The 18757-nt window shown below is 44.9% G+C and overlaps 1 protein-coding gene across 2 annotated transcripts in view; it reads left to right on the plus strand.

The window, feature by feature from the left end:
* Window positions 1–18757, plus strand: part of arid2 (AT rich interactive domain 2 (ARID, RFX-like)) — a 168572-nt gene that overhangs the window by 48386 nt on the left and 101429 nt on the right. For both annotated transcript variants that reach the window (XM_038781389.1, XM_038781388.1), the window contains exon 4: window positions 18467–18600. In XM_038781389.1, the coding sequence (XP_038637317.1) occupies window positions 18467–18600 (134 nt within the window). The remainder of the gene's footprint in view (window positions 1–18466; window positions 18601–18757) is intronic.

The raw sequence follows: 18757 nt of genomic DNA on the forward strand, positions 1-18757 counted from the left end.
TATGCCCCAGTGTTCCCTCCTTCGGACCCCTCCGGGAGCCTAATGATTCTCAAGTTCTGCCGGCAGGACCTATTCTCTAAATCCTCCACCTTTTCCAGGAGCCTTTTCTGCTGGTCTCTCAGCATCCCCACTTCCAGCTCCACCGCAGTTTGATGTTCCTCTTGGTCAGCCAGCACCTTCTCTACTTTCTGGATTCCCCGATCTTGGGCATCCAATTTAATCTCTAGCCGCGCAATTGACTCTTTAATCAGGTCCAAGCAGTCCTGCTTCTGTTTGGCGAAGCCCTCCTGGATAACTTGCATCAGCTGCTCCGTTGACCTCTGGGTCGACAAGCCAGAGCTCCAGTCACATGCCATGCTATCTCCCGCTGTAGCTTCAGGCCAAGCCTTCCCTGTTCGTCTGTTTCTGCCTTTGCGAGCAGTTCTAGTCTGCCTCTCCATGCACCTATGTGGGAATCCAGTGGACAATTGCCTCTATCATCGATTTTTCCAGTTCAAGTCCAGTACAAAATTGGGGGAAATGGTCCAAAAGTCTGACCCGAGCGGGAGCCACCAAATGTGCGACTTACTCCTTCATAGCCGCCACCGGAAGTTTTCAAGCCATTTTAACATCATTAATATTAAAAATAGTGCAAACCCCGGTTAGGAGTCATTACAGCCAAATGGAGGTGTGTAGAAATTGGCAAAGTTGAATTCGTCCTGATGCTATCTAACTAGCTAATGTATTGTACCTTGCCACTTGTGCCTCCAGGCATCAGTAAGTGCCATTTATCCTGTTGATTCAGGAGCAGCTTTCATGAATGACCACAAGTAGATTGGTAGCATAGTGGTTAGCGGATTCGATTCCCAGCTTGGGTCACTGTGTGGAGTCTGCACGTTCTCTTTGTGTCTGCGTGGATTTCCTCCGGATGCTCCGGTTTCCTCCCACAAGTCCCAAAAGGCATGCTTGTTAGATAATTTGGACATTCTGAATTCTCCCTCCATGTACCCAAACAGGTGCTGGAAATTGGCGACTAGGGGCTCTTCACAGTAACTTTATTGCAGTGTTAATGTAAGCCTACTTGTGACAATAAAGATTATTTTAAAGAAAAATTATTAAAGAAATTTTCTCTTGGTTGAAAACTCATCCACCTGGCAAAAGAAGACTTTGATATTCTCAAAAGATTACTCTGGGGGGAAAAAAGGCCAATGTAATCTCCAAAATCCTCCAGCAGAAGATGCATTCTGAAATGCTATGAGGTTACCTGCAAGTTGATTGTTGTGGTCCTGCAGCAGTTGGTACAATATCTTTCCTCCTCTCTATTTTTTCAGTCTGTACCTCCCATTACCTACCCCCACCTTGAAAAAGATTTCTGCTGAATTGTGGTGTTAAAAGGAAGAACACTGATATGAATAATAATGGTATAATAAGCCTTTTGCACATTGTCCGCTCACCCAGATGGCCTTTCATTTAAATGTAAGACTAGAACAGTCAAATATAATGCCATCTCTCCCGAACTGCATATGTTCTGTGTCTCGTGTCATACGTGTCTTTTCATACAGATCAATATGAATAGATTTTGAGTGTTGCTGCCCCAGTTATATTTGTGACTGGGTAACTAAATTTATAATTTTATTTTGCACATTGTTTGCCCTTGTTTGCAAGGGGGCATACATCATTTCAGTTGGTTTCTGTCTATTGCTGGAAAGTCCTGACTTGGAAATATGTCGCTGGGTCAAAATCCTGAAACTCCCTCCCTAACAGCACGGTGGGTGTGCCTACACCACATGGACTGCAGAGGTTCAAGAAGGCAGTTCACCATCTTCATAAGGGTAATTAGGGTAGGACTAGCAAAACCTGCAACACATGAATGAACTTTAAAAAAAATTTGCAATGCTTAAAATTTATTCATAATTTTAGCAATGAGTATAAAGCAAAGAGGTTAACATGGTGTGTCCAGTTATGATTGCCAAGAATGGATAAATGTTAGGAAAAGACACGAGCTTTGTGTTACAGTAACTTCTTTAACTTGTACATCAATTGTTCTTTCAATTTTATTCAAGTTTTTCTTTTAAAACTAGGCCAGTTACAAGAGGTTAATGTAACATATTGGTTTAGATCCACGACACAAGATTCTCTTCGGCAAATACATTTTCAGATTTTGTTTAAAGTTTGTAACTGTAGTTATTTTCAGGTTTCTATGGCAATTTACTGATTCACAATTTTGAGGCCTGATGCATCAAAGTATATTTAAATTCCATCTTTTCAGATTTAAAATGACTTGAGTTGCTTCATTTGTGTTACTTGATCTTTATAGTTATTTTTGTTCTCGAGAGAAAAATGTTCCAGAGGGATCAAGGATAAAATCTATTATAGCTAAGAAACAATAGTCGTACCATGACACAATGAGGTATATTTTATCAGCCACCAACTAGGAAAAGATATAGAAGATCAAATTTAGAAGGACATCATGGTTTGGTGTAAAAAACATAAAGTAGCAAGAATGGCAGACTTCAATTATCTTAATAAAAGCTGGTATAGTAACGGGGGAAGAATTTTCCATATTGGTCTGTTTCTGGTCCAACCAGGACGGAGCCATTGCTGGATTTAGTTCTAGGCAATGAAGTGGGTCAAGTGGATAAATTGTCAGGTGAACATGTAGGAAACAATGATCGTAGTATCGCAAGGTTTAGCGTAGCTATGAAGGAGGACAAGAATCAGTCGAAAGTAAAAATTATTAATTTGGGAAGACTGATTTCAATGGAGTGAGAGTGGGTATGTCTCAGTAAATTAGTATCAAAGGTAGCAGGCAGGGACGGCACGGTAGCGCAGTGGTTAGCACTACTGCTGACAGCGCTGAGGACCCCGGGTTCGATCCCGGCCCCGGGTCATTGTATTTGTGGAGTCTGTGTGGGTCGCACCCCCACAACCCAAAGATGTGCAGGGTAGGTGAATTTGCCATGCTAAATTGATCCTTAATTGGGGGTGGGGGGGGGGGGGGGGGGGGGGGGGGAATTGGAGACTCTAAGTTTATTTAAAAAAAGATAGCAGGTAAAAGTTGACCAAAACAATGGATTACCCTTGCAGGAGAGATTGTTCAATTGCTGTTCAAGTACAATCCAAGCCGGATAAAGGTAGAACAAAGACAATGTGGATGACGAAAGTGACAGCGTAGGACGAAGCAGAGTGCATTTGACAGATGTCAGATTGTTGATGCAAGTGAGAACCAGGCTTAATGTAAGTTCAGAGGGGGAAGTGAAAATAGAAATGAGAAACAAAGCGAGCATTTGAGAAGAGACTGGCAGCTGCTATGCACAAGGGAATCCAAAAGTCTTCCATATGCATACAAATAGTACAAGGGTGTTTAAATGGAGGAGTGAGTCTAATTAGGGTACAAAAGGAGATGGAACGCCTGGCTGAGGTATAAAAGGAGTACTTTGGCAGCTTCTTCCTTGGTAAAGACAAATGCAAAGTCATAGTGAAAGAAGATGTAGTTAACTCATTGGCTGGGCTAGAAATTGATAAAGTGGTCTATTTCCAAGACTGACTCTTAAAGATGATAAGTGACCAGGACCAACATGCATCTGAGGATGCTTTGGGGAGGCAATCTTCTAATCCTCCCTGGATACAAAGATGATGCCAGAGCACAAGAGAATTGCAAATATTACACTCTTATTTTTTTTATAATAGTGTAAGGATAACGACTACAGGCATATGACCTCATTGGTGAGAAAGCGTTTAGCAATGATAACATGGAACAAAATCATCTGGACATTAGTGGCTTAATTAAGAAAAGCCAGAATGGACTTGTCACGGAAAAGTCATATTTGACCAACTTGATTGCATTTTTTGACGTAACAGAGAATTAATGAGGATCATGGGGTTGATGTGGTGGATATGGTATGCCTGGAGTTTCCAAAGACATTTGATAAAGTGCCACATCAGCAAGTTGGTTAATAAAGTGAGATAAATTGGTTTGGATTTTGCTTGGGTAATGTCACCATAGCAGCATTTGGAGGTTCAAGCATGTGCTACCCTTAATTCCTGCAAAGCATCCTTATTGGCCTAAAGGGCTAATTGTATCTTTGTAGAATCTCAAATATATCCACAAAAGTTAAACATTCCACATTTTTAAACACACAAAATTACTTTTTAGAAGTCTGTTTATTTGAGCTTGTATCTTAAATATAGTCACATGTTTATTTTGCCATCTGAAATATAATTTAAAAGTGAAGGATAGTAAGTGCTACAAACTTTCTGATTGCTGATGTCACTGCTGCTGCAGGCCAAGGCATCCCCTTGACTTTGCGCCAGATTTAAACTGCTGTGCAGAAATTCCCTCTATACATTTATATAGTTGTCCTCTGTGGACAACTTTCTTCAAAGTCAGCAGAGAGCACCTTTGCTACTAATTGCAAAATTTTGGCCATTCTTGACACAGTTACATTTTATACATCCATTCCCCACCTCGCCACCTCTACATTTAACCTGCCCGAAAAAAGTGTGAGTGGGTGTTAGTATCTTTTCTCAATTCATTCTACGCTCATGTGTCTACTTTCAAAATCCAAACTTTTTTTTAAATTACAAATTTTTGGTATTACTATTTGAAAATGTTCCTGCCAGTCCAACAAACGTTGAAGGACTATAGATCTTATTTATGACCTTCTAAAAATTGCAAAATTAATGATATAAACTTGTTTCAGTTAGAAGCTAGAATTAAATTATGAACTTCTATTTAAATAATGAAATAGTTACAAACATCATACTTGGTCTCACCTAAAATTGTTTCTTTACACGTTTAATTTTAATTTGTGTAACAAAGAAATAGAATAGGAAGATCTAGTGGAAGCTAACATGTAATGAACAGGATATGCCTGATCAGGAAATAGAATATTGCTGTTCAGGAATTGTGTTAGAGCTTGTTTCAACCCATTTGCACCCAAGGTTTAGCCAAGTAAGCTGGGTTAGTTAATAGTTTTAAGTTCAAGTATGTACAACAATGTAATTATGGCATGTATATTGTCATGTGAGGGTCCCTTTGAGAAAAGTGTTTTATCAAATGGCTGCAGTGATGTCATTGTGTGGGTCGCACTGGGCTGTAGTTCTGTCTTTTAATATAGAACATACAGTGAAGAAGGAGGCCATTCGGCCCATCGAGTCTGCACCGACCCACCTAAGCCCTCATTTCCACCCCATCCCTGCAACCCAATAGCCCCTCCCAACCTTTTTGGTCACTAAGGGCAATTTATCATGGCCAATCCACCTAACATGGACTGTGGGAGGAAACCGGAGCACCCGGAGGAAACCCACGCAGACACGGGGAGAACGTGCTTTCATTTACTTTCATTTTGAGCTGGAATTAATTTGGCTCTTGAGTTTTTTGTTTTTGTTTTCAGTTGGGAGCTGCATTCAAAAACGGTGTATTTTTGGTGTCTCTGCAGGCTAAAGAATGTCTCCAGACCACTTGATAACTTCAAAGTAATGCCTGTTTTCTGTAAGGAATTCAAACCTCCTGTTTGCAGAAAAATGGTGTTTGGCTTCTGGGTGTTGTTAGGAAAGTTATTAAGGGTTACTTATAGAATACTGTACTTTGGGGGGGTATTTGTGTTGGTAGTTGATAAGTTGTTTACTGTGTGTTTATAAAATGTTAACTGAATTCCTGGAATAAACATTGTTGTGTTTAAAAATACTTAAGGTTTCTGTTGCATAACACCTGGAAAGTGGGCCCTTGTGCTCCTCATAATCAAAATCTATTAAAAGTGGTAGGTCAGGTAAACTCCATGATATACTTTGGAGTTTCCAAACCCTGGCCCATAACAATATCACATCACAATCTAAAAGATGGTGGTCTTTTTAAAAAATAATTTTTATTCAAATTTTCACATTTTCACAAAAAAGAAAACAATAACAGAAAATTCTAAGAACAAAAAGAACATACCCCCCCACCCCCCGTATATACAAAAGAGAAACAATAACCCCAAATATTGCGAGTCCCAGCCTGGATTGACCCTGGATCCTGGATTCACCCTCGATACCGTCCTTGCTACACCCTTCCAAAATTCCCCCAGCGCTGGGTATGCCCAGAACATGTGGACATGGTTTGCTGGGCTCCCTGAGCACCTAATACACCTGTCCTCAGTCCCAAAAAAAAGCTCATCATTGTCCCGGTCATATGAGCCCTATGCAGTACCTTAAACTGTATGAGGCTAAGCCTCTCACACGAAGAGGAGGAGTTCACCCTTTCTAGGGCATCCGCCCACGTCCCCTCAATCTCCTCACCCAGCTCCTCTCTCATTTATCTTTCAGCTCCTCCACCGAGGCCTCGTCTACCTCCTGCATCACCTGGTACACTTCCGAGATCCTCCCCTCTCCAACCCATACCCCCGAGAGCACCCTGTCCTGAATCCCACGCGGCGGCAGCAGAGGGAGCCCCGCCACCTGCCGCCTGACAAACGCCCTTACTTGCATGTACCTAAAGGTGTTCCCCGGGGGAAGCCCAAACTTCCCCTCCAGCTCACCCAGGCTCGCAAACTTCCCATCTATGAACAGGTCCCACAGCCTCCTGACACCTGCCCTGTGCCAACTCAGGAACCCGCCATCAATTCTCCCCGGAACAAACCGGTGGTTCCCCCGTATCGGACCCATCGAGGCCCCCACCTCCCCTCTGTGCTGCCTCCATTGCCCCCAAATCTTGAGGGTAGCTGCCACCACCGGGCTTGTGGTATACCTCGTCGAAGGGAGCAGCAGCGGCGCTGTTACCAGCGCTTCCAGGCTCGTGCCCACACAGGATGCCATCTCCATCCTCTTCCATGCTGTCCCCTCCCCGTCCATTACCCACTTACGCATCATCGCTGCGTTGGTAGCCCAATAATACCCACAGAGGTTGGGCAACGCCAGCCCCCCCCCCCCCCCCCCCCCCCCCCCCCCCTCCCATCCCTGCCCCGCTCCAAGAATACCCGACTCACCCTTGGAGTCCCATGTGCCCATACAAACCCCGTAATGCTCCTGTTAACCTGCCTGAAAAAGGCCTTCGGGATAAGGATGGGGAGGCACTTGAACAGGAACAGAAACCTCGGGAGCACCGTCATCTTGACTGACTGCACCCTACCCGCCAAAGACAGCGGCAGCATGTCCCACCTCTTAAACTCCTCCTCCATTTGCTCCACCAGCCTTGTGAGGTTTAGCTTATGCAAGGCCCCCAGCTCCTGGCCACCTGAACCCCCAAGTACCTGAAGCTCCTCTCCGCCCTTTTCAGTGGGAGCCTCCCAATCCCCCCCCTCCTGGTCCCCCGGGTGTACCACAAACAGCTCGCTTTTCCCAAAGTTAAGCTTATACCCTGAGAAATCCCCAAATTCACAGAGAATCCCCATCACCACCGGCATTCCCCCCACCGGGTCCGCCACATACAACAATAGGTTGTCCGCATAGAGCAACACTCGGTGCTCCTCCTCACCCCGGACCAGCCCCCTTCAATCCCCCGACTCCCTCAGTGCCATAGCCAGGGATTCAGTTGCCAGCGCAAAAAGTAGGGGGACAGGGGACACACCTGCCTCGTCCCTCGGTATAGTCGAAAATACTCCGACCTCTTATTTATGGCCACACTCGCCATCGGGGCCTCATGCAACAGCCTCACCCAACTGACAAAACCCTCCCCAAACCCAAACCTTTCCAGCACCTCCCACAAGTACCCCCACTCGACCCTATCAAAGGCCTTCTCCGCATCTAGCGCCACCACTATCTCCGCCTCCCCTTCCACCGCCGGCATCATAATAACGTTCTAGAGCCTCCGTATATTAGTGTTCAGCTGCCTCCCCTTCACAAACAAGATGGTGGTCTTTTAAATGAGGCATTTAGCACTGAGAACCCGGATTCGATCCCGGCCTCTGGTTACTGTCCTTGTAGACATTCTTCACTTGTCTGTGTGGGTGTAGCCCCCATAACCCAAATTATATGCAGGGTAGGTGAATTGGCCACGCTAAATTGCCCCATAATTGGGGGGAAAAAATTTGGGAATTTTTAAAAATTTATTTTTTAAAATGAGGCATTTAAACATTTAAGACTCCTTTTGGAATGAGAAAAGGGCGAGAGGAAACTGGAGACTTGCATATTAACAATGACAGAAAGGAAAAGATCTGATCACAATTGCATCAGACCAGCTGAATTGATGCTTTGTGCATCAAATATATATACATTACCATCATTCAGATCTACTTACAACTTCTCAAATAATGAAGCAACCAGCATCAGTCTGCAGTGGAACCCTGGTAATGTGTACTGACTGGTGTAAAGTAATATTCTCCTTCCATTAACTGCCAACTTCATCCCTCACCTTGGCCATTGTCTAGGACCAAACCAGATAGCTTGAAATCTTGATGTCCTATTTGATTTATAAAAATAAATTTAAAGTACCCAATTAAGGGGCAATTTAGCGTGGTCAATCCGCCTACTCTGCACATCTTTGGGTTGTGGGGGTGAGACCCACGCAATCACAGGGAGAATGTGCAAAGTCCACACTGACAGTGGTCTGGGGCCGGGATCGAACCCGATTCCTCTGCGCCATGAGGCAGCAGTGCTAACCACTGCACCACCGTGCTTCCCAAGATGCTTTATTTGATGCTGGGATACCATAGTCGCACCGTCACCAAGACCATTTATTTCCAGCTCCATAACATTGCTTGTTTCCATCCAGCTTCATCTCATCTGCTTAAAAATCTTATTGAAGCCTTTGTTACCTCTGGACTTAACTATTCCAGTGGCCTCTTGGCCATGTTAAACCCTTCACAAATTTCAGCTCATCCAAATTGTATCAGAGCTTGTTCACCCATCACACCTGTGTTCAGAGACCTACCTTGACTCTTCAGTCCATTTGGCCATTCGTGATTTTAATCACTCTGCAATTTGTGGCTCAATCTTCTCTCATTCTCCTCTCTGGAATGTTTCTGTTCACTATAAACTCGCCACCCCGATACTTCTTTCTCTTCCTTGAAGACACTCCATAAACCTACCTCTTTGTCTTGGTGTTCCCTAATGTGCTCTGTGTTGGATTTTGCTGGATAATACTCGTGTGGAATGTCTTGGAATATTTATACTTTAAAAATGCTGTACAAATCCATGTTGTTGAACACCAGTCATGTTTTCCAATTGAGGAAAAACTTAACTCCTGGCCATCAATGAAAATATTATTAACTTTTGAGTCTCAATATTGACTGGAAGTTTAATTAAGCCAGCTATATCAACAGTATGGCTAGGATACCATGACAGTCACCGAGGTTCAATCAAGTCATGAGATGCTGTGAGCCATCAGTAGCAGCAACAGAATTGTATTTGACGACAATCTGTATCCTCATCGCCCGGCATGACCCCCAATCTACCATTATCATCAAACCAGGTGATCAATTTTGTTCTTGATAAGTACGTACCAGTCAGGCAGGGAGGAAGGGGTCGAGCGAGGGAACCGTGGTTTACCAAAGAAGTGGAATCTCTTGTTAAGAGGAAGAAGGAGGCCTATGTGAAGATGAGGCGTGAAGTTTCAGTTGGGGCGCTTGATAGTTACAAGGAAGCGAGGAAGGATCTAAAGAGAGAGCTGAGACGAGCAAGGAGGGGACATGAGAAGTCTTTGGCAGGTAGGATCAAGGAAAACCCAAAAGCTTTCTATAGGTATGTCAGGAATAAAAGAATGACTAAGGTAAGAGTAGGGCCAGTCAAGGACAGTGGTGGGAAGTTGTGTGTGGAGGCTGAGGAGATAAGCGAGATACTAAATGAATACTTTTCGTCAGTATTCACTCAAGAAAAAGATAATATTGTGGAGGAGAATGCTGAGACCCAGGCTATTAGAATAGATGGCATTGAGGTGCGTAGGGAAGAAGTGTTGGCAATTCTGGACAAGGTGAAAATAGATAAGTCCCCGGGGCCGGATGGGATTTATCCTAGGATTCTCTGGGAAGCCAGGGAAGAGATTGCTGAGCCTTTGGCTTTGATTTTTAGGTCATCATTGGCTACAGGAATAGTGCCAGAGGACTGGAGGATAGCAAATGTGGTCCCTTTGTTCAAGAAGGGGAGTAGAGATAACCCCGGTAACTATAGGCCGGTGAGCCTAACGTCTGTGGTGGGTAAAGTCTTGGAGAGGATTATAAAAGATACGATTTATAATCATCTAGATAGGAATAATATGATTAGGGATAGTCAGCATGGTTTTGTGAAGGGTAGGTCATGCCTCACAAACCTTATCGAGTTCTTTGAGAAGGTGACTGAACAGGTAGACGAGGGTAGAGCAGTTGATGTGGTGTATATGGACTTCAGTAAAGCGTTTGATAAGGTTCCCCACGGTCGGCTATTGCAGAAAATACGGAGGCTGGGGATTGAGGGTGATTTAGAGATGTGGATCAGAAATTGGCTAGTTGAAAGAAGACAGAGAGTGGTAGTTGATGGGAAATGTTCAGAATGGAGTTCAGTTACGAGTGGCGTACCACAAGGATCTGTTCTGGGGCCGTTGCTGTTTGTCATTTTTATAAATGACCTAGAGGAGGGCGCAGAAGGATGGGTGAGTAAATTTGCAGACGACACTAAAGTCGGTGGAGTTGTAGACAGTGCGGAAGGATGTTGCAGGTTACAGAGGGACATAGATAAGCTGCAGAGCTGGGCTGAGAGGTGGCAAATGGAGTTTAATGTGGAGAAGTGTGAGGTGATTCACTTTGGAAAGAATAACAGGAATGCGGAATATTTGGCTAATGGTAAAATTCTTGGTAGTGTGGATGAGCAGAGGGATCTCGGTGTCCATGTACATAGATCCCTGAAAGTTGCCACCCAGGTTGATAGGGTTGTGAAGAAGGCCTATGGTGTGTTGGCCTTTATTGGTAGAGGGATTGAGTTCCGGAGCCATGAGGTCATGATGCAGCTGTACCAAACTCTGGTACGGCCGCATTTGGAGTATTGCGTACAGTTCTGGTCGCCTCATTATAGGAAGGACGTGGAAGCTTTGGAACGGGTGCAGAGGAGATTTACCAGGATGTTGCCTGGTATGGAGGGAAAATCTTATGAGGAAAGGCTGATGGACTTGAGGTTGTTTTCGTTAGAGAGAAGAAGGTTAAGAGGTGACTTAATAGAGGCATACAAAATGATCAGAGGGTTAGATAGGGTGGACAGCGAGAGCCTTCTCCCGCGGATGGAGGTGGCTAGCACGAGGGGACATAGCCTTAAATTGAGGGGTAATAGATATAGGACAGAGGTCAGAGGTGGGTTTTTTACGCAAAGAGTGGTGAGGCCGTGGAATGCCCTACCTGCAACAGTAGTGAACTCGCCAACATTGAGGGCATTTAAACATTTATTGGATAAGCATATGGATGATAAGGGCATAGTGTAGGTTAGATGGCCTTTAGTTTTTTTTTTTCCATGTCGGTGCAACATCGAGGGCCGAAGGGCCTGTACTGCGCTGTATCGTTCTATGTTCTATGTTCTAACCCTGGTTCAATGAAGAGTACAGGAGGGCAGCAGCAGGCATACCTGAAAATAAGATTTGAACCTGGTGAAGCTACAACACAGGACTACTTGCATGCCAAATGGCGTAAGCTGCAAGTGACAGGCAGAGCTAAGTAATTCTACAGCCATTGGATCACATCTAAGCTCTGCAGTCCTGCCGCAATCGGGCGTGAATGGAGGTGGACAATTAAACAACTTACTGGAGGAGGAAGTTCACTAATATCGGCATCAATGATGGGAAGCCACACACATCGCTGCAGAAAATAAGGCTTTGAAGCATTTGCAACAATCTTCAACCAGAATTGCCAAGTGGATGATCTATCTCAACCTCCTGTGGAGGTTCTCCACATCACAGATGCTAGTCTTTAGCCAATTTGATTCACTCCACTTAATATCAAAATACAGTGAATGCACTGGATATTGCAAAGTCTGTGGGTGCTCATAACATTTCGGCAGTAGTACGGAAGACTTGTGCTTCAGGACTTGCTGCACCCTAGCCAGCTGTTCTAGCACAGTTACAGCACTGGCATAAAATTGCCCATCTATGACCTATACACAGAGCTGGACAAATCCAACCCTGCCAATTAACACCCCATTAGTCTACTCTTAATCATCACTAAAGTGATGAAAGGGGTAATCAATCCTATTATCAAGCAGCATTTGCCTAGCAATAACATGCTCACTGGCACTCAGTTCGGATACCACCAAGATTACCCATGACAGCCTTGGTTCAAACATGGGCAAAAGACCTGAGCTCCAGAGATGACATGAGAATGACTGCCCTTGACACCAAGGCAGTCTCAGGATACTGGACCAGATGTTTGTTAGGATACCCGACGAGAACCGTAAACACGTTTACAATTTGTAAAACTGTAAGGAAAGGATGCTCCATCCCAGGAGTGATGACTCTGACCAATAGGTATCTTTTATGTTTAAAAAATTTAAACACAGAATTAACTACATTAACATCAGAAAAGATTGAACTTATTATCATACCTAATGCCACTAATTCCAATCAAGCAGCCCAATACAATTCAAATCCCACTTTGAAAAAAATGTTTATTCGAAAAGTTGCAGAACACAAATATACAGCGTGTGCAAACAGTTTATTTCTATGTTATCGTAGTGTCAACGCTCCCCCCGCAACCCACCAGTCGTTTTGCCAGGACTTTCGCTGGAACTGTGATCAGCATTGAGTTAGGTCTGTATGACCCACACTCCATTGAGTCTTTGTCTTTTTGAGAGATCGAGGCATGTGCCAACGTGAGCAGCAGGATCCCGCTCGATAGCGACTCGCTGAACATCCCCAGCAGATGTGGGGCCAGTACCGCCGCACATGTTATAGAAGTCTACCAGGAACCCATCAAGTCCCGGTGCCTTCCTGGATTGCATGGAGTTAATGCACTCCATGACCTCCTCTAGGCCCGATGGTGCTCCCAATCCCTGCCCCTTTTTCTCCCCCACAGCTGGAAGACTAGCCTGTCCAGGATCTAAAGCATATTTGAGTCCCCCTCTGGGAATCGGATGTGCACAGTCCCCAGTTGAAGTTTGCAAAGGCTCCATTGATCTCCTCTGGAGCCATAACCACCCTTGTCTCAGATCTGTCCGATCTATTGTGCGTCCGCCTGCTTTCTCAACTGGTGGGTCAGTAAGCAGCTGGCCTTGTCCCCATATTTGTAGAATATCCCCCATGTCCGGCAGAGCCAGCTCACTGCCTCCCCAGTTGAGATCAGTTCAAACTCCATTTGTAATCTTTTCCTCTCTGCTGGCAGCTCCATGAACTGCCGATTTTCCACTCCCAGTATGGAGTCGTTCAACCGCTGCCTTTCACGCCTCCCAGAATGTGGAGGGAGAGACCTCCCCTTTCTGGTTATAACTTAAGTATTTGTCGAAGGTTAGTGCTGTGTTTTCACTGAAGGCCTTTTCGGCTTGGTGGGCCGAAGCCAACCTCCATTGGAAGGCATTGTCCCCTTCCCCGCCCATGATCAGTTGATGGGGGTCCTGGGAAAAATCGGGAGGGCCGTCGTGAACTCGGCCGAGTTTCACGACGGCCTCTGAGGACGCACCACGCCCCCTATTCTCCCCTCCCGGCGGGGCTAGGAGCGGCGCTCCGTAACTCTCGGCCGCGGGGGCGTCGCACCAAGAATTACGCGGCCAGCGCGCCTAATGACGTCAGCTGCGCATGCGCAGGTTGGCCGGCTCCAACCCGCGCATGCGCGGCTGATGTCATGACGCTGACGCACGAACCCGCGCATGCGCGATGGCCGTCTTTCCCTTCAGCCGCCCCGCAAGACGTGGCGGCTTGATCTTGCGGGGCGGCGGAGGGGAAATAGTGCATCCGATTTGGACGCCGGCCCGACGATCGGTGGGCACCGATCGCGGGCCTGTCCCCTCCCGAGCACAGTCGTGGTGCTCTTTCCCCTGTGCTCCCCCCACAAGCCCCAAACGGGCATATCTCACCCGTTTCACGACGGCAATGACCAGTTGTGGTTGCCGCCGTCGTGAAACGGGCGTGAACGGCAGGCCGCTTGGCCCACCCTGGTCGGAGAATCGGCGTGCGCTGTGAAAAACGGCGAGCGGCGATTCTTCCGAGCGGCGGAGGGGGAGGGGGGGGGGGGGGGTGGTGAGATTCGCCGGGGGGTGCCGAGGGGGGGGGGGGTGGGGGAGAATCGAGGGGGGGGCCCTCCCGCGATTCTCCCACCCAGCGTGGGGAGCGGAGAATGGCGCCCCCGGTCTTTGACTCACGGGTGCACCTCTTGAAGAAAGATCATGTCAACCCTCAGGTTATTCAGGTTGCCAAAGACATGGGATTTTTTTTACTGCTCCGTTGAGTCCCTTCACATTCCAGGTGACTATCCTGTTGGGGGGGCTTCCACCCTCCCGTGGGATCAGGCATGTTTGTCATTTGGACATGTCCCTGCATGCACAGGCCTGTCTTTGTCTTTGGTCCATCCAAAATGGCCACCACCACCTTCCTCCTTCCACCCAATCCTTGTGCAACATGTGTGACCAGCATTCTGACCTCCCCTCCCCCACCCCCAGGACCCAGCCTGCTACCTTATCCCCAGCCCCTGCTCCCTTCCTCTAGGAAGACACACACACACACGCCAGCCCCGAGTCCTTTAACCGTAAACCGGTCCAAAACCACAAATGAGAATGCGAACCGACGGGACAGAAATGAACATCGCGCAAGTAATGCAAGCCCCCCCCCAATTCCCGCTCAGTTCTTGCCTAGTATGTTGTTTTGAACAAATTCTGTTGCATGCCGAATCGCACTTTGTTTTTGAAAAGTGCCACCGTGGCCCTGTTGAACTCCACCCCAGCGTTTAGCCAGGTCGACCCCAATCTTGGCAGATGCGGATGGCATCTCCTTCCCAGTTGCAAGTCCTTTTGTTCTTTTCCCAACTCGGGACACAATCCTTGTCCTGGAATCTGTGCAGTATTTTGATTACCACCCACAGTGGTTCTCTGGGTCAGGCTTCTGGCAGAGCGACTTGTGGGCCCAGTCTATCTCTGGGCGTTTATTGAAGCCCTCCTTCCCAACCAGCTTCCCCAAGCATTTTAAATATGTGCTTCATTGGGCTCCTCCGTTCTGTGCCCTCTGGTAGCTCAACAATCTGGACGTTCTGGCACTAAGGCCTTGGTCATCTATTCTGGCCTTGAGTCTTTTGGGTTGCTGCCAGCAACTTTATTTCTGCCTCCAGCGAGGAGATTCTATTGTCCTGTTCATTGACCGTCTTTTCCACAACCCAGAGCATTGCTCTTTGGGCCTCCTTCCATCATTCCACCCTGTCCATCGATCTACGTACAGGGGCCAGCGCGGTCTCGATTGCCATCCCCATCACCGACATTAGGTCTTTTACTGTCTTCCTATACTTCTGGAGTTCTGTCGAGATGAACTCCATCAGCCTCTGTCGAAGACTGGGATGGCGCTGGTGACTCTGCTGGGTCTGCCATGCTCTGGTTTGTGTTGCCATGGGGTTCCACTGGCTCCAATACTTTTGCTCTGCCTACTTTTGCTCCCTTTGCTCTTGTCCGGTGGTTCGCTGGCATCCCAGATCGGTCAGGTTATTGATGAGTGTCAGATTTGTGTGTTTTTTTGGGGGGTGGGGGGGTTTGGTGCCTGTACTTTGGGTCAAAAATGTCCAAGAAAAAGATTCCAGACGAGAGCCACCTTTTTGTGTGACCGCTCAGGTTTTGTGTGACCGCTCAGGTCCTGGCTGCCACCAGAAGTGCTGAAGTGCCACATATAAATAATGTTAATACAACAGGTTTACTTGTGGATTTCTGTGTAGATACGTTTAGAGAGAGACCCTTTCAAGAGCAGAGCCAGTACACTTCTGTCTTGTCAGAGCCTTCTGCTCAACTTTATAGCATCTAGCAAAATGCCCGTTCAATTTGTTATGACGGCCTGGGCAGTCAATTCCAGTCCTGGAGTTCTAACATTTAAAAACAAAAAAAAAATTTAGAGTACCCTTTTTTCCAATTATGGGACCATTTAGCGTGACCAATCCACCTACCCTGCACATCTTGGGTTGTGGGGGTGAGACCCACACAAATCCTGAACTCCATAACAGCATTGTGGGTATACCTACATAACATGGACTGCAGCAGTTTAAGAAGACAGTATACCACCACCTTCTCGAGGGCATTTGTGAATGGGCAATAAATGCTGGCCTAGCCAGTGATGCCCACATCTCAAAAATTTAATAAAAGAAAATTCACCACAATTATAGATGGGTACAACCACAACAACAATTGAAGCTTGACACCATCATGGCAGAGATGATATTTGATTAGTGCCCCCTTCACTGGACCCTTACCTTTCACCTTTGTTATAATGCCCTATGGCTTCAGTATGTATTAAGAACGCATTGCAGTGTATCACTTAAGTTTTCTTGAGGAGCACTTCCCATCCCTGCAAATTCTGTGGTGAAGAAGGACTTAATTAATTGCAGTGTCATGGGAATATCGTTACCTTCCAGTTCTCCTCTTAACTCATGCATTTTTCCTGATTTGGACACATTGACATTGTAGTATTCCACTGTGTCAATATCCTCTAACTCTAACTTACACTATATTATGGGGAGGAACACCTATAACATCAGTGGTACAAAAAAACAGCCAAGGATCAAATTCCTGAGTTAAATAGGGGCAGGCAATACATGTGTCAGGGTTGCCCACATCATGAGCACAAATTGTACCTATTTTAAAACAAATCACTTGCACATTATCTCTTAATTCAAAGATGCTTGATCCAAATAATTTAGATTTTTACACTAATTGTTTACTTTGTGGTGTTTGCATCATCCGATTAATTGAATTGTTTAGTTCCTTTTATTAAGTGCAGAAGGTGGCTTACTTTCTATGTTATTGGCAACTCCACATGCTCAGTTGAAATTGAGAAGTATGACTATAAAACATGTTTTACTGTGAACAAGTATTAAAGCTGGACTTGAAACTTTTAGAGCAACAAGCATAAAATGTTTTAAGTTGTAAAATTTAATAAAAACAGAAAATGCTGTAAATACTCCTCAAGTCTGGCCGATCTGTGGGGAGAGACATTTAGCCATTACCTTTCTGCATGCACTCAACCCTTAGCTACTGTTGAATTGCAGATCCTGTTGGAAGTTCAAGATCAATAATATCCTACATGTTAACCTATAATATATGATTCCAAATAGATGGAAATAATGTTGCCTGTGACTGGGGCAACTGCATTTACTGAAATAGTACAACAAAGTCAATTTAAAGGAACCACTTTAGCACATTCTTGAGATGAATGGTCCCCTGTGCCTGAGAAAAGACTCTAAGTAACTTTGTTATAAATCAGTATGGAAAGTAAATATTATGTGCTGGAAGATGTCCATAGTTGGCAATGATGAACGCACGTGAACAGAGGCATTCCTATCCAAATACTTAACACCCAAAAACACTTGCATTGATATTTAGTTTCAGATCAGCTTCAGACATGGTAATAGAGTTTTGCAGGTGGGAAAATAAAACTCTGATGCTTCTCTTTTGTGCTGTGCTTAGCTTTTTTAAATGCTACAGGTTGGTGGGGTAAAGTATGTTCACTGCTGAATTGCAAATTTGCATAGAGGACTGCAATCTTGGCTCTCCTTCAGTGCATGTGTGAGGAAACCACATCTGCTTTTTTGGTAATTTTCCAAGCCTGGCAAGAATTAAAGAATCAATGAAGCAGGTTTCCTACTCTCACGAGGACTCTCAGTTCCTTTCTTTCATCACAGTAAATAATGCTTAGATTTCATTGATTTCCCTTGCAGCCTATTAAGCTTTTAAAAGAAATTTAGTTGTGACAGCTAGAATGATTCTCTTGAGGTATTCCTTTAAACTTCCAACTTTTAACTTGTAAGATTGTGTTAAATTAATATAACTATAGGACAGACATAAAGGACAGAATCCAACAATTTTGTATGGGGTTAAATAGAATAAATGCTATATGGAACATTCTAAAGTTTCTGACAATGTGGGGGAAGCAGGTTTAATTGAAGCATTCAAAGGGAACTTCAACTGTTATCTGAAAAGGAAGCATGCACAGGGTTATGGGGAGAGGATGGGGTGTTGGCACAAAGTGAATTGCTCATTTGGAGAGCTAATCAAGATGGCTTGATTGACCTCTTGTGCTGCAACGATTCTGTGATTATCAATAGTTTTGAAATGTCTATAATACTTGTATTCCAACACTGGTGCTTTCAGAGCAAGAGACTTATGATACCAATTCTCCTGAGAATCATGCTTTATTTAGCTTTGTGTTATATACTTGTAAAATCTTTGTTTGCTCAATACCAAAGGAGAATAATGTGCAGTAAACAATGAAGTACTCATTCACTAATTCCAGATTAATACAAAAATGCAATATTGACAGCAAAAGAGAACATTGATTTTATAATTGAAAAGTCTATTGCTTTGTTTTGTAGCTCAATATCCAACCTTGCTAATAATCATGCTGTCTGCTGCTGCTCATTGATAATAACTTGATTTATTCCAGTTACCTTGAAGCTTATGAAAAGGTACATCACTTTGGGGAAGATGACGACGAGCTTAGTTCAGGTAATCAGCGGGGACCAGTTCCTGTTGGTGGGGTACCATCATCATACAGTTACCAGCAGCATATATTATCAGGTAAATAATCATTATATTGTATTGCTGACCCAATGGTTCTTCAGCAAAACTTGAAATGTTACAATGGTTATAGCTTTTATGAAACATTGTGTGGCACTCTAGTTTCAATTTATAATAGAAATCATTGGAAATTTTCAGAATTATTTTTGTAGCTGGT

This window comes from Scyliorhinus canicula, chromosome 20, assembly GCF_902713615.1.
Source record: "Scyliorhinus canicula chromosome 20, sScyCan1.1, whole genome shotgun sequence".
Taxonomy (NCBI): Eukaryota; Metazoa; Chordata; class Chondrichthyes; order Carcharhiniformes; family Scyliorhinidae; genus Scyliorhinus; species Scyliorhinus canicula.